The following is an 18272-nucleotide window of genomic DNA, read 5'->3' on the forward strand; positions in this document are numbered from 1 at the left end:
TGAGTATAAGGTTGCCAGGTCCCACCTGGCTAACAGCAAGAGAAGAGGCGTAGGGTTGCCAGATCCAGGACGGGAAACTCCTGGAGATTTGGGGATGGAACCTGTGGTGAACAGGGAGCTCAGTGGGGTACAATGCCATAAAGTCTATCCTCCAAAGCCACCATTTTCTCCTGATGAACTGATCTCTGCAGTTTGGAGATGAGCTGTAATTATGGGGGATCCTCAGGTCCTACCTGGTGTTACCCGAGGTAGGAAATCTCCATTTTAATTGGGGGGAATTAGCTGTATCAATAATATGTGTATACCAGGAGGAGGAGGAGAAGGAGGAGGAGGAGGAGGAAAAGGAGAAGAAGAAGGAGAAGGAGAAGGAGAAGGAGAAGGAGAAGACTCAAAGGGGCTTACAAACTCCTTTCCCATCCCCCCTCACAGCAAACACCCTGTGAAATGGGTGGGGCTGAGAGAGCTCAGAAGTTCTGTGACTAGCCCAAGGTCACCCAGCTGGCATGTGTTGGAGTGCACAGGCTAATCTGAATTTCCCAGATGAGCCACCACAGCTCAGGCGGCAGAGCGGCAATCAAACCCGGTTCCTCCAGATTAGAGTACACCTGCTCTTAACCACTGTGCCACTGCTGCTCCTCATTTGAGAGGAGAAACTCTCAAACGAACAGGCAGCTGCCCGATTAACACATTGCATTTTGTTAACAATAATGATTGAAAGCAAGGAATATATATTTAGGCAGTGAATGCGCACTCAAAGAATACAAGGGCTGACTAAGTGAAAAAGGTTGGAAGTTGGAAGTTGTTCCAGGGCCTGGGATAGTTACCAGTCTTGAAGGAGATGTCCAGTGAAAACAGTGCTGAAGAGGAAAATGACCAGCTTTTCCAGAAGCTAAGGAAAGAGCCCACACCCAAGAGGGGATGCATGCATGGATCCAGAACAGACAAACTATGAATGGCTAAATGGCCTACATTTATACTCCAAAATAGATCCTGAGGAGAGGCTTGATGTGTTGGCTGGGCTATTTTCCTGAATATTGATTGATTGCTGGGATGAATGCAGATAGGATAAGTAATGGTCTGTTGCTCAGAGTGCTGACTGAATCACCTTAGGGTGACACAATGAAGATAAGCTAGCTCCACTGTTCAGCCAGGCACACCTACAGACCAGGGGGAAAGTTCACCTTCCAACCACCTTCCAACCATAGGTCGAATCCCCACTACGGTCTTAGCCAGGTTTCAGAACACAAACTAACCAGGTTTGAGGAACGACCTCCCCGGTCGAATCCCCACTACCGTCTTAGCCAGGTTTCAGAACACAAACGACCTCAAACCTGGTTAGTTTGTGTTCTGAAACCTGGCTAAGACCGTAGTGGGGATTCGACCGGGGAGGTCGTCCCTCAAACCTGGTTAGTTTGTGTTCTGAAACCTGGCTAAGACAGTAGTGGGGATTCGACCATAGTGGAGCAGTGTCGAAATTTTGTGTGGAGCAGTGTCTTGCTCTTCTTACGCTAGTCTTTGGACCCCATATCTTTATGGCACCCCTTAGTGGCATGAAGGGTTCAAATGCTTACACTGGACACTGGCATCTCTGACACCCTATGGTGTCTCAGAATAGTTCAGTCATATGACTTGGAAGGGAAGGACCACATACTTTGGATGTTACCAACTCCAGGTTAGTTTCCATGGGGGAAATGACTGCTTTGAAGAATGGATTTTACAATATTATACCCCACGGAAGCCCCTCCACAAACTCTGCCTCCATCTCCAAATCTCCAGGAATTTTCCAACCTGGACTTGGCAACACGACCAGCAGATCTGACAGACCAAGCTCCATTTGAGGCCTAGAAAAATACCAGTCACCTTGGAACTTTCGTGATTGCTAATATGATTTAGATGGTCAGGATATTCCACATTGATTTTTTAAAAATGTTTAATGTTTTATGTCTTTTGCATTCAGAATTGGTTGTTGGCCTCTTTGAACAAGTTTTCTGACTCTGTAGTATATATTATTAAACAGGATAAATAAAATACCTCCTCCTTCGTACCATTTAGTTTTGCCACATCATGATCCAAAGCTTTTGTCTGCATCTGGTCCCTTCCGCACATGCAGAATAATGTACTTTCAATCCACTTTCAGTGCACTTTGCAGCTGGATTTGACTGTGCGGAATAGCAAAATCCACTTGCAAACAATTGTGAAAGTGGATTGAAAGTGCATTATTCTGCATGTGTGGAAGGGACCTCTATCCACTGTAGTTCTGTACTGAAAACAATTTTCACCTGCCCTTCCTCCAATGAGCTCAGTGTGGCATACACTAATTCTCCCTTCCACTGTTTGGTGGATTCTGTACAGCAAATGTGTAACAGGTTGCAGCCATTATAAAGGAACCCATTTTCCATTTCCCCGTTCCCATGCATTTGGTACAGGCAGCGATTGGAGCCCATGGAAACAACCTGGGTTGCTTTTAGACGCTTCTCTTGATTTCCTGCAACACATACGTAGCTGCACAGGCATACAGAAATGAACCCTTCGGCCAGGCCAATCATGCCGGAATACGATCAGCTGCACCTGCAAAGCTGCGCATGCGCAACACACAAACATTTCTTAAAAGAAAAAGGGACCTCTCTGCAATGGCAGGGCAATAATAAATGTCTTGCTGTGGTAGACAGGTGGGAGGGAGGGAAATGAAGCACCTCCTGCCCTGGCCGTTCGCATGGGAGCAGCTCCAACCTGAGATTTTGCAAAAGGAGAGCTGGTTTAGCATTTTTTGAAAATCCCGGGTTGAGGGAAATAAAACAGGGCAAACTAATTTTGGTTATGGGACCTGTGCAAAGCCCCCCCCCCCCCGAAAGTTTGTATTGCGCTCTATACCTGTTATATTTGCCCTGTGCGGAATCCACCTTTGATGCTCTCAGCCCCCCCTCCCCAACTTAAATTCAACTGATAGCAGCAAAGCCAACAGGCCTGGAGGAAAATGTCCTGTCTCAACCAAAGGGCTAATGGGATGGAGTAAATCAAGTGATGTTATTTACCTGCATGCCATGAAAACCTTCTTCTGTCCATTTTCACACCTTAACCCTCTGTTCAAGAGCCAGGGCATTTCCCCCGCAGGCCTGTTGTAGCTCTAGCTGAGCAAGAGAGTGATTTGGCCAAGGTGACCTTACCAGTGGTGGGATCCAAAAATTTTAGTAACAGGTTCCCATGGTGGTGGGATTCAAATTGTGGCGTAGCGCCAATGGGGCTGGGTGGGGCACAATGGGGGCATGGCCGGGCATTCCAGGGGCGGGGCATTGCTGGGCGGGGCTGTGGCAAGGACGCGGCTGCTGCGCCAGTCCTTGGGCGGGAAACAAATGCATGCAGGTGCAGGCTGCCAAGCATGCTGGTGCACCTCCTGCTAGACTGCTTCAAGTTCTGCACACTACTGCTGAGGAGCGGAGGAGGGGCATAACTAAGGCAAAAATCACGTGGCAAAATCACCAATTCGTAACCCCCTCTTGGCACACACAAATAATTAGTCACCTACTCTCGGGAACCTGTGAGAACCTGCTGGATCCCACCTCTGGACCTTACCTTTGACAGTTTGCCCGCTGGAGCAGCAGCCGACACCACTGGCACATTGGTCTTGCAGAGAGGAGACCAGCCCCTCCAGTTCCTCGAGTCTGCTTAAGAGGTCCTTGATATCGGGGGCTGCTGCACAACCACAGGCACGCCGCGGGATGTTGATCTTGTGCGTGAAGACAATCTGGTTTTCTTCGTTCAGTGTGTGCTCCTGATAATTTTTGCTGAGCTCGGCGTGAGGTTTGAGGTCCGAGTCCCCGCTTGCCGACTCCAAGTCCACAGCACAAAGGGACCCAACTGGGACTTTAATGTTGTAGACGTGGTTAAAGACAACGGGCTGGCTGTCCTCCGGCAAAGTGACATTGATCCCTGCCTCTCTCTTCTGTCGAATAATTCGCTTGATGAGTCCACCGCTGACTTGTTGATGGGACAAAGAGAGGACGGCCAACGTCACAACCCACGTGGTAAGACCCATGCTGAGGTTCAGTTCTTTTAGGATGTTCTTGCGGATTCAACGGGGTGCCTTCAAGGACAAATGAGACGAGCCAGCTTGGATGAAAATGGTGCTGCTTGGTTTTGCTGCCCCTGCAACAGTTAAAACGAAACAGACTTGAGTTACTTCTCTGTGAAACTAATCTTGTGACCTCCAGAAAGAGGGCAGCAGTGGAATCAGGAGACGATCAGTTTGCAGCTGGATAATAAGATGTTAAAGGATGACAGTAAACATAGGGTTGGATCCCGCCAACTTTTCATTCAATTCACAGCACGGAGGTAAACAACGTGCATCGCATCAAAGCTCTGTCAAAGGGACGGGGCATTTGTTTTTTTTCCAGGCGTTTGGCAACCTTCTATTGTATACATGATCTGGAAATAAACAATGGAGCAATTTGTTGACTCTGTTTTGGAAACAATACTGAGTAATTCAGATTTCTGGAGCATTTTTTTGCCCAAGTGAATCTGTTGGGTTGCCATTATCCAGGTGGCACCTGAAGATCTACTGGAATTACATCTGTTCAGATAAGTTCCTCTTAAGAAAATGGCTCCCATGGAAGGCTGACTGTAAAGATCGGTACCCTACTGAGGCCCTCCTCCCCAGGCTGCACCAACCAAACCCAAGGAATTTCCTAGCAACCTGAGCCAGTACACAGCCAATTACTTTAGCAAGTGATGAAAACAACAAAACAGGGTTGGGTGGTTTGGGGGGTTTGTTTGGTCTGACTTGGTATTCTAACTGTTATTTCTTGCTAGTTCAGGTGACCTTTTCATTTTAAAGCGTGGAGCTCTGAGGGACAGAGGACTAATTCTGTTGGAATGAGAGGGAACAGGAGGCCCCATAATTACTTGAGCTTGTTGATAGAGACCAGTTTTGTTAAATAGGTGAGCTAGTGGTATGCTTAGCTTCTTCAAGAGGGCAAGAAGAAGAGTTGTGATGTATACACCACTTTTCTCATCCGTAAGGAATCTCATATCAGCTTACAAACTCTTTCCTTTCCTCTCTCAACATCAGACACCTTGTGAGGTAGGTGGGTCTGAGAGAGTTCTGATGGAACTGTGACTAGTCCAAGGTCACCCAGCAGGCTTCATGTGTAGGAGTGGATAAACAAACCTGGTTTACCAGATTAAAATCTGCAGCTCATGAGGAGGAGTGTCTAAATCAATCCCGGTTCTCCAGATTAGAGTCCACCCCTCTTAACCACTACACCACGCTGGAAGGTTTTGCATCAATACAAATACCAAGTGTCTGATTTATTTATTTTTAAATCAAGTGAATCCCTTTGGAGGATTACTACTACCCAAGGTCTAATCTTTTACCAGCTACACAAAGGCCTTCTCTTAAACACAGCCTCAGAATGGACAAAAACAGCTGTTCTTTTTCAACTCCTTTTTCAACAACCTATCTGCTCAGATGGACATGGCGAAATTTATGTTGTGCTTCCAATTTACTCCAAGCCAAGCAAAATCTGAAAATCCCCATTATTTTGTCAAAGATAACTCAGCTTTTCATCGCTGTTCTATCTTGTTTACACTCCAGACATTGCTGAGGAGTTATAAAAGGAGTTGCTTAAGATAGGTTGGCCAGATATATAGAACAGATAAGTTGGACATGGTGGATTTACTGAAAAGATAAGAAAGACCAGCTGGGACTGCTAAGTACAGAGTATAGATAAAACAGCTGTTTGATGCAAGCTGATTTTGTAGACCGAGATCACAGATGTGTTTCAAGAAAGGACAATGCACATGTACAAAGTGTTTCTCATTTCATGGATTGTGTAAATTTCATAGCCAGGGTTTTTTTTAGAAGTATCATAAAAACACCCAGTCCCCAAACGCAACCTCTTGTCATATCCTGCATCCTGATCGATCTCTTCCTTGTATCTTTATCCTGGTATCTTCCTTGGAATTTCCCTTAGCTTTGCCTTCTGATAATGCCTCCATCCTGTCCCTTTATTCAATTAGAATTAGACATGGCAGGACAGAGTTTACCCTATGCACCTATCATCAACGTTTGAGGGTCAGGGCTTTGACTTGGCATGCATAAGGTTCAGGATTGGACTCCCAAAATCTCCAGTTCAAAGATATCAAGGAACAGGTGGTAGGAAGTGCTTTCCTGCACCTGAGACCTTAGAGAGTAGAAAATACTTAGCTAGATGGACCAACTGAACTAGATGATCTGATTAGCCCAGGCTAGCCCAATCTTGTCAGTTCTTGAAAGCCAAGCATGGTCGGCACTGGTTATTATTGGGATGGGAGATGTCCAAGGAAGTTCAGGGTCATGATGCAGAGGCAGGAAATGGCAAACCACCTCTGAGTATCTCTTGCCTTAAAAACTCTAGGGGGGTCACTATAAGCTGGCTGAGATTTGATGGTGTGTTCCACCACCACCAGATGGGCCAACAGTTACTTTGGCCTATCTCACCCATCTCATGGGAAAGACCCATGTCTGCCTTCATACTGTCAGAGCTCCTGATCTTGAAAGAAAGCATCATGCCCTTCCAGAGCGGAGCACTGTTTAAAAAGCAACTCTTAAAACGGGAAGGCGAGAAAGCACTTTGGCAAACAGACAAGAGGAAGCTCTTAAACAACAACACTGCAAAAAGACTGGGTAACAAATGGAAAAAAAACTTTTTATCTGAAACACTGTTCATCAGCGAGACTCTCCTAATGCAGCTGGATTAAAAGGTATTAGCAGAGTCATTTGGGATTTTCTTTCTTTCTCTTGCTTTCTTGGTTTCTCCCCTTTGAGATCAAACGCAGAATTTATTTTCCAGCAGTTGCAATAAAAGTCCAGCCTCTTCTATTCCAAGGTTATTTTTTTTCACCAGCACCAGATGACACTGAATTTTAATATTTATTGTAAAGAGAAATGAGAACCAAATGGGTAGGATTGGGAGGTACACTTGATGTCTGGAAAATGATTGTTCTGCACATGTGTTTCTTCAAGAATATTTGAAGTCTTTTTCTTAAAAGAAAGGGAGGAGCTACGGGTTAATTTACCAGCCAGTCTCACTGGACACCATCAGATTAATTCTAAATTAAGTGTGTTTAGAACTGCAGCCTCAGCCCACTTTTTAAAAAAATTCAACCAAAATTAAGCACATCAGAGGCTGGGCTTTTCATATGTGTGTGATTTGCTCTCGTGAATAAATGAAAGGGTTAACATATCGTACAAATACAGATGTTAGCATAAGAAGCGTATGACCGCACAGACAGCAGAGACAGCAGATGGCTTGGTGTGAGAATGCTGACAGCATGTAGGTACATAATGTTCTGTGTAAGCACCTCTCCCATATGGATTCATCAAAATAAAATAGCGACTATGAATGTAAATTAGCATATGCCAAGTTTGTCCCTCCCCCTCTTTTTCCATCTTGTTTGAGGGCTCTTGTCTTGGATCCTCTGTAGATGGACACCCTACCTGAAGCCCATGTGATGCATTTCCATATACTTAGTACAGTATCTGCAAGGATGCTCCCCTTCCACTGTTACATATTACTGAAGATGCTTCCTCGCCACCTGCTGAACAGGTTTATTTGACAAAGAATGGTGCTTTAGCTCTATTTGAAAAAATATAATCGGCGTACAGTTTAACACTAGGATTTGGGGTCATCTATGAAACTGGTTGGCCATAGATTTAAGGAAGTCAAAAAAGAAGTCTTCACACAGTGTGCAGTTTGATCTGTGGTATTCACTGACCACAAATGTGATGCTGGGAATGAGCATAGATAGACTTTAAAGAGGGTTGGACAGATGTATGAAGAGCAAAGTCTACTTTTCAAGGTCTAGAATGGATAGTAACCATGGTATCTAGATGGGATCTTCAAGTTGAGAGGGAGAACGCCCCTGGGTGGAATACAACCACTCAGTTTCCAAGGTGTGCTGAACCTGTGTCATCTTTCAGTGCTTGTTATACCTTGCAGTTACTGTAGATGGACTTAAAAGAAGTTGGACAGAGGTATAAAAAGCAAGGACATTAACTGAATAGTAACCATGGTATCAGAATGGGATTGCCAGGTTCAGAGGGAGAATGCCTCACTTTTTGCAGAATAGCCAGTCCAGAACACAATCACTCAGTTTCAGTTTTCAAAGAAATGCAGGAATAATATCATCTTATGACACTTCCTATGCCTTGCCAGAAGAAGTTCTCTGTGCATTTGCTCTGCCATGCCATTCCACTAAAAATGGGGGCAAAAACAGGACAAGGTAGATGGTAGATCGATAGATGATAGATGATAGATGATAGACGATAGACGATAGACGATAGACGATAGACGATAGACGATAGACGATAGACGATAGACCGATAGACCGATAGACCGATAGACCGATAGACCGATAGACCGACAGACCGACAGACCGACAGACCGACAGACCGACAGACCGACAGACCGACAGACCGACAGACCGACAGACCGATAGACCGATAGACCGATAGACCGATAGATCGATAGATAGATAGATGAATCACCAAGAGATGACACTGCCAAGCTTATCCATTGTTTGGGCCTTGACATTCATGTATAGGAATTGACATTCATGCACAGCAGACAAAATGGATCAATTCTACACAGAGATTTCACTTCAAGTTGGCAGAGGAGCTAAGCCCCTGAAGAATGAAAATGCTGCAAATTGAATGATTGCTTACCAGGCTTCCTTCCCCACCCCCACAAAAAGGGACACTTGGGAACAATGATTTACTTAATAACTAGGTACAGCTGAAATCTCGGAATGCTGATGTTGCACACCCCTATTCTGAGTCTTTAAAAAGCACTGATGCTTAAGCTGAGATTGTCCCAGCTCATTTGCTTGACTGCATGCCAGAGGTTCCCAGTTCAAGCCTCAGAAACACACAATACATTACAAATTAGTCAGATTGTGACTATGGAAGAAATTCAGCATTCCACTCTCATCTTCTTCCTTCCAAAATGCATCTCCAGCCATTCAGCAGACTATCTAGACCACCCACAGAGAGATAAGCGGTCAGCGGCTATTGAGGCCTCCTCTGTGTTTCTTGAGGCTTCCCGCCCATTCACACCAGCCTTGAGAAACAGCAGACAAAACATTCACACACAGAAATCTCCTCCGGGCCATATCTATTCAGTCATCTTTTAAAAGTTGCAGTGGCAGGGCACCACAGATGATGGTATTACCTGTCAGGATTATCTAATGCTGAAACATCACATAATTCAGCAGTTGTTCTTGACCTGCGATGTATTTGTGGGAGAGTTCCCATAATTAAAAGTAGAAAGGCTGAAGCTGGGACTAAGTGAGAGAGAACAGGCTTTGCATGCAAAATATCCCAGTTTCAATCCATGGCTGGCCATGCGAGTTGTATACTCCGGAATACCTTAGACATCACAGAGAATTTACCTTACAGCCCCATTCAAACCCAAAGGCAGCCAGATGCAATGCCAGTGTGCAGCCATTCTGCCACCTCCAGTAAGGCTTTCTGGTGGCACAGGAAGCTCAGGAAAGTTCTGAAACTCCCCTGCCACCGAAAAACTCCATAGGGTTTAAGGGACATACACTGCCAAAAGGGTGGCATATGTCCAAGAGTACATGCACCATTCACCCAGCCCTAAATCCTGGAATGAAGCCAATTAATGTTGGTTTTGCTTCCAGGAATGCCCCTGTCTGCCCCCTCCCACGCTGGTGTCCGAGTAAAATCCTAGCACAGTCCCACCACAGCCTGAACTTCTGGGTTTTGTGGTTGGTCACAGGGCTGCAGAACATGTGGCAGCCGGCACATCTGCCCCCTCCAGCCGGGCCTGACTTTCCAGGAGGGGCGCTGTCTCCATCGCCGCTGCTAGGCTGTATCCCTTCTGGAGAGGAAGGGAAAGGAGCTTGTAAGCCACCTTGAGTCTCCTTACAGGAGAGAAAGGTGGGGTATCAATCCAAACTACTCCTCCTCCATTGATTTATCCACCACTGGGAAATTTGGTGAGAACTGATAGTGAATTTTAACTGTGATTTTTTTTGTTATAAGCCAAACTGAGCCAGTCATGTGGAAGGTTACCTATAAATCAAATTATAAACAAATAAAAATAACAAGTGGGTCAGCCCTCGCTAGGATTTGGATGAGAAACCTCCAAGGAATACCAGAGTTGCCATGTGGAGGCAGGCAATGGCCAACTACCTCTGAACATCTCTTGCCTTAAAAACCCTATGGGATCACCATCAGTCAGCTGTGACTTGAGGGTACCGTCCACCACCATAGGATGTGCAAAGGCCTGTCCTGTAGGCATAATACCAATTGAACTGTTGATTTCTTGACACCATCCAGCTAGGAGCAGCAGTGGCGTAGGAAGTTAAGAGCTCATGTATCTAATCTGGAGGAACTAGGTTTGATTCCCCGCTCTGCCGCCTGAGCTGTGGAGGCTTATCTGGGGAATTCAGATTAGCCTGTACATTCCCACACATGCCAGCTGGGTGACCTTGGGCTAGTCACAGCTTCTCGGAGCTCTCTCAGCCCCACCAACCTCACAGGGTGTTTGTTGAGAGGGGGGAAGGGCAAGGAGATTGTAAGCCCCTTTGAGTCTCCTGCAGGAGAGAAAGGGGGGATATAAATCCAAACTCTTCTTCTAGTTGAAAAAAATTGAACCAAAGGCCCCGACACAGCTAGCCAGAGCGTTCACTGGATGAGTTCTGGCTTCCATTGGGTTCTCTTCCTTTAGGTCAGGGGACTTCAAACTATGGCCCTCCAAATGTTCATGGACTACAATTCCCATCAGCCCCTGCCAGCATGGCCAAGTGGCAGGGTTGAAGGGAATTATAGTTCATGAACATCTGGGGGAGCCACAGTTTGAAGACCCCTGCTTTAGGTGCTTAAAATGGCCGACAACTTTGGCACGGTCGAAGAGCCCAAAGGAACTGGTGAGGTCAGCTAACTTGTGCTTTTTCCAGTCACAAGATACAAGGGACCTCATTAGGGCAGATTAATCAAATGAACAGTGGCGGCCGGAGTGGGTTTTTTTTAATGAAGAACAGCTTGAAATGGCTCGCTCCCGCTCAAAGAGACCCTGCCAACACTTCAGTTTTCTGCCAAAAGCCTGCGGGCTCTGAGCCATCCTCTGGCACTTAGAAAAAGCTGAGCATCTTGAAATGGTTTGAGAGAGCAAAAGTTTGGGCAGACTGGACCGGGGCTTCCAACATAGCAGGAGTGGAAGCTGATTCCATCTCTTTGTAGAAGTTTCTGCCACACCTGCTGGGCTGGAACTTAGCACCTTTTGAATAGCTTTGCCGGGATGATTTCCAATTGCTTTTTCCTGTGGTTTTCATCACCCTCCCTCAAATCCCTTTCATTTTCATGGCTCTCCTGTGCAAATTGAACCTGCAAATCTTTATTGTCACACCATTTCCTTTTTCCTCGCAACAGAGCTTTCTCAGAAACAGTATGAGTTTTTCAGGGTTATCGGAGCACTAATAAACAATCCGCTAGAATGGAAACTGAGACAAGATTGAGCGCCTCTTTGTGTGTGGGACAGGCATTAACTACCCTTTTAAAACCTTGCTAGGACTCTCATCAGATCTCTGAAGCTAAGCAGGGTTGGCCCTGGTTAGTATTTGGATAGGACACCCGAGGAAATCTATGATTGTTCTGTTGAGGCAGGAAATAGCAAACCACCTCTGAATGTTTCTCACCTTGAAACGTCTATGAGGTTATAACAATGGCACTTTACATACACAGAGGCCCCTTCCGCACACGCAAAATAATGCATTTTCAAACCACTTTCACAACTGTTTGCAAGTGGATTTTGCCATTCCGCACAGCTTCAAAGAGCACTGAAAGCAGTTTGAAAGTGCATTATTCTGCATGTGCGGAATGAGCCAGAGAAAAACAAGCTGAAATTGTTGAAGGCAAGTTTACAATCCAGCTATTACAGTTTGGGAGCCATTGTGGTACAGTCTGGGAATTGTTGGACTAGGACTAAGGAGGTTCTGTTTCAAATCCCCAGTCACCTTAAATGTTCTTGGGTCAGCTGTGCTCTCAGTATAACCTCACTTTTGGGGCTGTGATATACAATGGAGGTGAAGAAGAAGAAGAAGAAGAAGAAGAAGAAGAAGAAGAAGAAGAAGAAGAAGAAGAAGAAGAAGAAGAAGAAGAAGAAGAAGAAGAAGAATGACCAAATGTACAATGGAGGTGAGAATCATGATGAATTCAATTCTGATTTCTTTGGGTGGGGGGATTTAAAATTGAGCATTATTTCATCCCAGGATCGATTTACTTAGGCTCATTCCGTACATGCAGAATAATGCACTTTCAAACTGCTTTCAGTGCTCTTTGAAGCTGTGCGGAATAGCAAAATCCACTTGCAAACAGTTGTGAAAGTGGTTTGAAAACGCATTATTTTGTGTGTACGGAAGGGGCCTTACTTTAACTGCTATGGGCCAAAACAAATGTCCCCTTATTGCAATTATCAGGGGAGTAGGAGGGGCTGGCTGGAGGCACATTAAAGGTTGGGTGGAAACACAGCAACTGTACTGACCCAGTAACATGAAAGCCTGAGTTTGAAAGGGAAGGGTGGCATGAAACTATCATAAATAAATAAACACACACACACACAATTAAAGTGTGAGCCCGAGATCACTACCTGGCAGCTTTACCTATTCTGCATGCTTCTTGGTTTGTACCTCTGTGTGTTTTCTTAGATTAATAACAGCTTCTGATTATCACATCAGAGAGGGGAAAAAAACTCTATCTAGCAAAATGCTTTGCTGAATTTGCCTGGGGAATGAAGCAAGACATTTTGTTTACAAGGCATAATGATGCCCTGGCTTGGATCAGATTTCAAAAGGCATTCACGGCATGAAACCATCACAAAAAAAGGAGGGGGGGGGGAGATGAGATTCTGCTCAGTGTCCCTAAACAAGTGGGAAAAGAATTGGAATGAGAAAAGTAACATCCTCCACCTATCCCTGAGGAATACACAATGTGGATATTCTGGAAGCAGGGGCATTGCCTTGCTGGCACTTTAGCATAGGGGCAAGGGAGAAAAGGAGAAATCCCCTTTCGGAGAACCACAGTCACATTTTTTTTAAAAAAAACACCCTTCCTATGCATGTGTATACTTTGTCAAGTCACAGATGACTCCTGGCAACACCTTAGGGTTTTCAAGGCAAGAGACGTTTGAAGGTGGTTTACCATTACCTGTCTCCGTGTGGGCTGAGAGAGTTCTGAGAGATCTGTGACTGGCCAAAGGTTAAGGGGGAGTGGGGAATCAAAACAGGTTCTCCAAATTAGATGCCACTGGTCTTAACCACACTGGAGCTCCATGAACAGATTTCCAGCTCCTTATCTAGCCCTATAGTAGGCCAGTTCCGATTTCTCCTGGCATTTTCCTCATGGAATTTTTTTCTGACATTTAATTGGAAGAAGAAGTTTGAGGAGTCATCCTGTACCAATTTTGTGCTTTGGTTCATAGCTTGCTTGCTTGTTTTTAATGGGTCATTTCACTGATTTTCCCTAAACCATTTTCAAATTGGGGCAAACGGTAAAGAAAAAAAAACTTTTTAAAGTAATACTGGGATAAAATTTAAAAGGAAGGCCCTCTGGCTTAAATGTTGTTGATTGGAACCACAATTGTCCCACAATCCCCTTAGCCCTAGAAGAGGAAGGAAGCAGGCACCCTCTCTTTGCGCATCCATTTTCCCTTCCAGGGTTATCAACTGGAAAGGCAGAGAGAGAGAAAGAGGGGAAGACAGAAAGACTGACTTTTCCATTGGCTCGGCAGGCCTAACCATTGCAGTTGCTAGCTCTGGGAGGGCAAATACCTGAAGATTGGGAGGGTGAGGAGGGGGGTTGGGCAGTGGCGTAGCGCCCAGGGGATGGGGGGTGTCTTGCACTGGGTGTGGGGGCGTGGCGGGGGTGCAGGGCATGCACGTGCCCCGGGTGCAGTTCCCCCTCACTACCGCTCTGGGTTTGGGGTCTAATGCCATAAAGTCGACATTCCAAAGCAGCCATTTTCTCTAGATGGATTGATCTCTATCGCTTGGTGGTCTATTGTAATCCCAGGAGGTCTCCAGCAACTCCCTGGAGGTTGGCAACTCTTGCTATCATCCGTCAGGAATTAGTGACTCTTTAGAAGATGGGAGAGGCAGATGGAAAAGGATGTCCTTCCATTTTGAACAAGACGAGCAGAATTAGAAGGATAAGACTGGCAAGATCTTTCACGGGTTTCTCACAGCCTCATATATTGCTTGGCCATCATTCATCCAAAGTATGAGGGATAGTCATATCGAAATACAAAAGTATGAGGGTCAGTCATAGCAAAATCAAAGCCATTTTGATCCTGACGCCTCAGCCGCATGCACTGTTTGAAAACTAAGGCCTGATTAATGTGTGCATCATTCGATATTTCTCACCGAGTCACCCCTGCGTAGCAACAGCATGATAGAAAAGCCTTCTGCTCCAGAAGATCCTGGTTGTGAGTAGGAACTGAGGAATTCCAGCTGTGTAAGCAATCTTGTCACCTGCAATCTTTGGAGAATTTGGGCCCCTCTCCACAATCCTGCAAGGCTCCTTTCCAATAAAAGGATCTCGGTGGGGAGGAGTCAGCAGACTTAAATGGACCATTTTTACCATTTTCTCCTTCGGGGTTTTGTGGAGATCAGAGGGTTACAGCGAGAGGGAGGAAACAGGAAATTTCCATCCGTTGATGGAAAATTTAGTCTGGATCCAACAGATTTCTTATTTTGATTATTTTTAATTGATTTGTAATTATCAACAGTGTTGGTTCTCTGCTTCCTACGGACACAGAGGTTTTATAATGTGTGTCTGCGGTACACATCTTATGTGGTTTTCATGCATGCCACTTATAATATTTACACTTACAAAGCAGGAATCCTTAACCATATTTAAATAGTGGCAGCTTCTGGGATTTTGAGAACAGGCAGTGGGTGCAGGGTTGCCAGCTTTGGATTGGGAAATACTTGGAAGTTTTGGTGATAGAGACTGAAGAGGGTGGGATTTGGGGAAAAAGGGACTTCAGTGAGGTATAAACCCATAGAGTCCACCTTCCCAAGTGCCCATTTTCTCCAGGTGAACTGATCTCTGTCACCTGGAGATCAGCTGTAACCCCAGGAGATCTCCAGCCACTAACTTGAGGTTGGCATACACTAAGGCAGCGGTTCTCAACCTGTGGGTCGCGACCCCTTTGGGGGTCGAATGACCCTTTCACAGGGGTCGCCTAAGACTCTCTGCATCAGTGTTCTCCATCTGTAAAATGGATTATCAGTGTTCTCCATTTGTAAAATGGATAAATATTAGGGTTGGGGGACACCACAACATGAGGAACTGTATTAAAGGGTCGCGGCATTAGGAAGGTCGAGAACCACTGCACTTAAGGGGTGCCATAGCACAGGACAGGACCGGACCAATCACAAAATGCACGCCCTTGGGGACTGGATCCAATCATAAAACAATGGAAGGGTCAACAAAAATGTTAAGCGCTTCCAAGTCAAGGCTCTTTCTGTGATGGAGGGAACCCCTCTTTACAAATGGGGGTTCTCTGCAGACCCAAAGATGATGTCTCCTGGTCAGGTTTGAAGCACCTCCTTCTCTCGTGAAGTGGAGAAAAGCCAGAATTGTCTCTTTACTTTGGGAAAGAGATGCTATGAGACTATGCGATGGGGAAGGAGAAAGTGGGTGCGGTCCAGAAATTCATCAGCAGACTTTCTAGTGCTCCAGGGTACCACATTGGTGGTTCCTGGTGTAATATATAAAATGTTGATGTATTCATGCACAATTCATGTTGTGTACCTTTTCCAGGAAAAAAAAAAGATCAGTGCGCCGAAAGGGGAACCAGTATGAAAATAAAGGAATCTGAGTTTAGCTAAAGCAAGAAAGAAGCAAAGTCAAGAAGATTTTGTGGTTGGAACAGCAGGGAAAAGTAATTCAAAATCACCCTTAAGTGGGGCAGGCAGAAAGTCAACATCTCTTTTTGCTAGAAGAAGATGAATGCTTTCTTTGTGAAAGCCACTTTTATTCCTGAAAAGCAACCTGGGGGGATAGAGAACTTAACTACATCTGCCATCTCCTGTTAATGGGGTATCTCCAACAGAGAAAGATCATGAATCTGGCTCTAATTATACACAATTAATAGGAATTACATGAGATTAAGCATTGAGACATGAGCACGGAGTGACTAATTCTGAATTATGGAAGCTAGCCGCTTATTCATGTGGAACTAAACTGATGGTCTCATTGCCAGAGGTGAGTTATTAGGAGCACGTTGATTCTTATGTTTAGAAACATGGCTTTTCCAAAAATTTGGCAGGCTAAATATAACCATTACTTAATGCAGTGCTTGGTGCTACTTACCTAAACATTAGACTCAAAGCAACTGTGTTTATAAAGAACTCGGAGTTTATCTGACATAACCCAGACCAGTAGAAAGATTCATGGTCACGGCTGATGGCCTTCGGCTGTCAAAGACCCCACGTAACTTCTTGGGATGCTAGCCAAGTTGGGTTGGCGTCAAACACGCCGACAGAAAGAAACACAGTTCATCATCCTACATTTCCTATTGGAGAATCCATTTCAGGCAATCTCCATTTGTGAAGTTCTCCCAAGATTTGATTTTAGGGCTGCACTGAATTAGTGTGGTTCGTTCCACTTTGGAAACCAGATCAGGTGATTCTGTACTTCAAAACCCAGGGAGAAACTTGGAAGAGAATTTCAAAAGCATCCCTAGGATGCAATTCCCCCCATTAACAAAATAGAAGAAGAAGGAGGAGGAGGAGGAGGAGGAGGAGGAGGAGGAGGAGGACGAGGAGGACGAGGAGGACGAGGAGGAGGAGGACGAGGACGAGTTTGGATTTATATCCCCCCTTTCTCTCCTTGTAGGAGACTCAAAGGGGCTTACAATCTCCTTGCCCTTCCCCAATCACAACAAATAGCCTGTGGGGTAGGTGGGGCTGAGAGAGCTCCAAAAAGCTGTGACTAGCCCAAGGTCACCCAGCTGGCATGTGTGGGAGTGTACAAGCTAATCTGAATTCCCCAGATAAGCCTCCACAGCTCAGGCGGCAGCTGGGAATCAAACCCTGTTCCTCCAGATTAAATACACGAGCACTTAACCTCCTACGCCACTGCTGCTCCTTAAATAAAAAGAAATCTACTTCTTGAGGGGAGAAAATCCTGACTTTTCACTATGACGTCACAATCTCTCCCCCTCTCCTTGGCAAAACACTTGACAAGAAAAGAGGAAAGCTCACACAATGCAGTCCACCATGCCTTGCTTCACTTAAAGCAGAAGGATGCAATCATGTTGCGTTGTGTGATCTTTTCCCTCTTTTGTTCACAAGAGGAGAATTGTCCATCCAGCATGCATGCCAGAAATAACCTGGCAGTTGCAGTGTTGCAGAACAAGGACATCACCACCCCTTCTAATATCCTCTTCAAAGATCACCAAAAGAGGGGACAGACTCTGACATCGAAGCAAACAGTTCGGTTCAGCCATATTCCTTTTAATTAGCATCATCGCTGACTGCTAAAAAGGAAGGGAAAAAATGCCAAATGCATTATTAAAAGAAATAGAAATGAACTCCTATGTGTGATACGGACAAGTCAGATGTCATATTCTGGGGAGAACTCCTACTGGGGAAGAATTCAGAAGCACCCCGGACCTAGTTAGGTGCTCACTTTAGTAGAATCAAGCCAGCACAACTAATCAGACCACCAAAAACTGGAAAATTCACTCGGGCTGGAAACCGGAGGCTTCGTCCACAGCCTGCCATCAAGTTTATGGCAAGTTGCCGATGAGAAAACGAATAAACAAAGCCAAGGGGGTCAGCAGGGTGCTCTCGGTTTTGCATTCAACAGCCCAGCAGGGTGCAAAGCAATTGGCCAAACAGTTATGTGTGTGATTTGTGAGTGGAAATCCAATCCAATGATAGAAGCAGGTAGGATGCATTGCTCCCTGGGAAATTCTACCCTGAGGGGCAATGCAGCCCTTCCTTTTACTGTCATTTCCAGGGCTTGACCAAAAAACAAACAAAACAAAATCCCACCTCAGGCAAATCCAGTTTAGACAGAAGCCATAGATTGAAAACAGTGGGTCACAGTGAGCAGCCACAATCAGGCTGAAGGCGGAGAAGCCTGCTCTGTTCTAAAAATGGAAACTGTGCTGCAGAAATAGGCCACACGAAATGACTCCCTGGAAAGCAAAAGAGAGCCACTGCTTTTCTCTCTTCCCCCCCCCCCCCGTCCCCCCAGTTGG

At 45.4% G+C, this 18272-nt stretch overlaps 1 protein-coding gene across 5 annotated transcripts in view; it reads right to left on the reverse strand.

Moving 5' to 3' along the window:
- TNC (tenascin C) overlaps positions 1-18272 on the reverse strand; it is a 94714-nt gene that overhangs the window by 62264 nt on the left and 14178 nt on the right. For all 5 annotated transcript variants that reach the window (XM_048512550.1, XM_048512549.1, XM_048512547.1 and 2 more), the window contains exon 2: positions 3571-4143. In XM_048512550.1, coding sequence (XP_048368507.1) covers positions 3571-4033 — 463 coding nt within the window. In that variant the 5' untranslated portion in view covers positions 4034-4143. The remainder of the gene's footprint in view (positions 1-3570; positions 4144-18272) is intronic.

The sequence above is a fragment of the Sphaerodactylus townsendi genome, linkage group LG12, assembly GCF_021028975.2.
Source record: "Sphaerodactylus townsendi isolate TG3544 linkage group LG12, MPM_Stown_v2.3, whole genome shotgun sequence".
Lineage (NCBI taxonomy): Eukaryota > Metazoa > Chordata > Lepidosauria > Squamata > Sphaerodactylidae > Sphaerodactylus > Sphaerodactylus townsendi.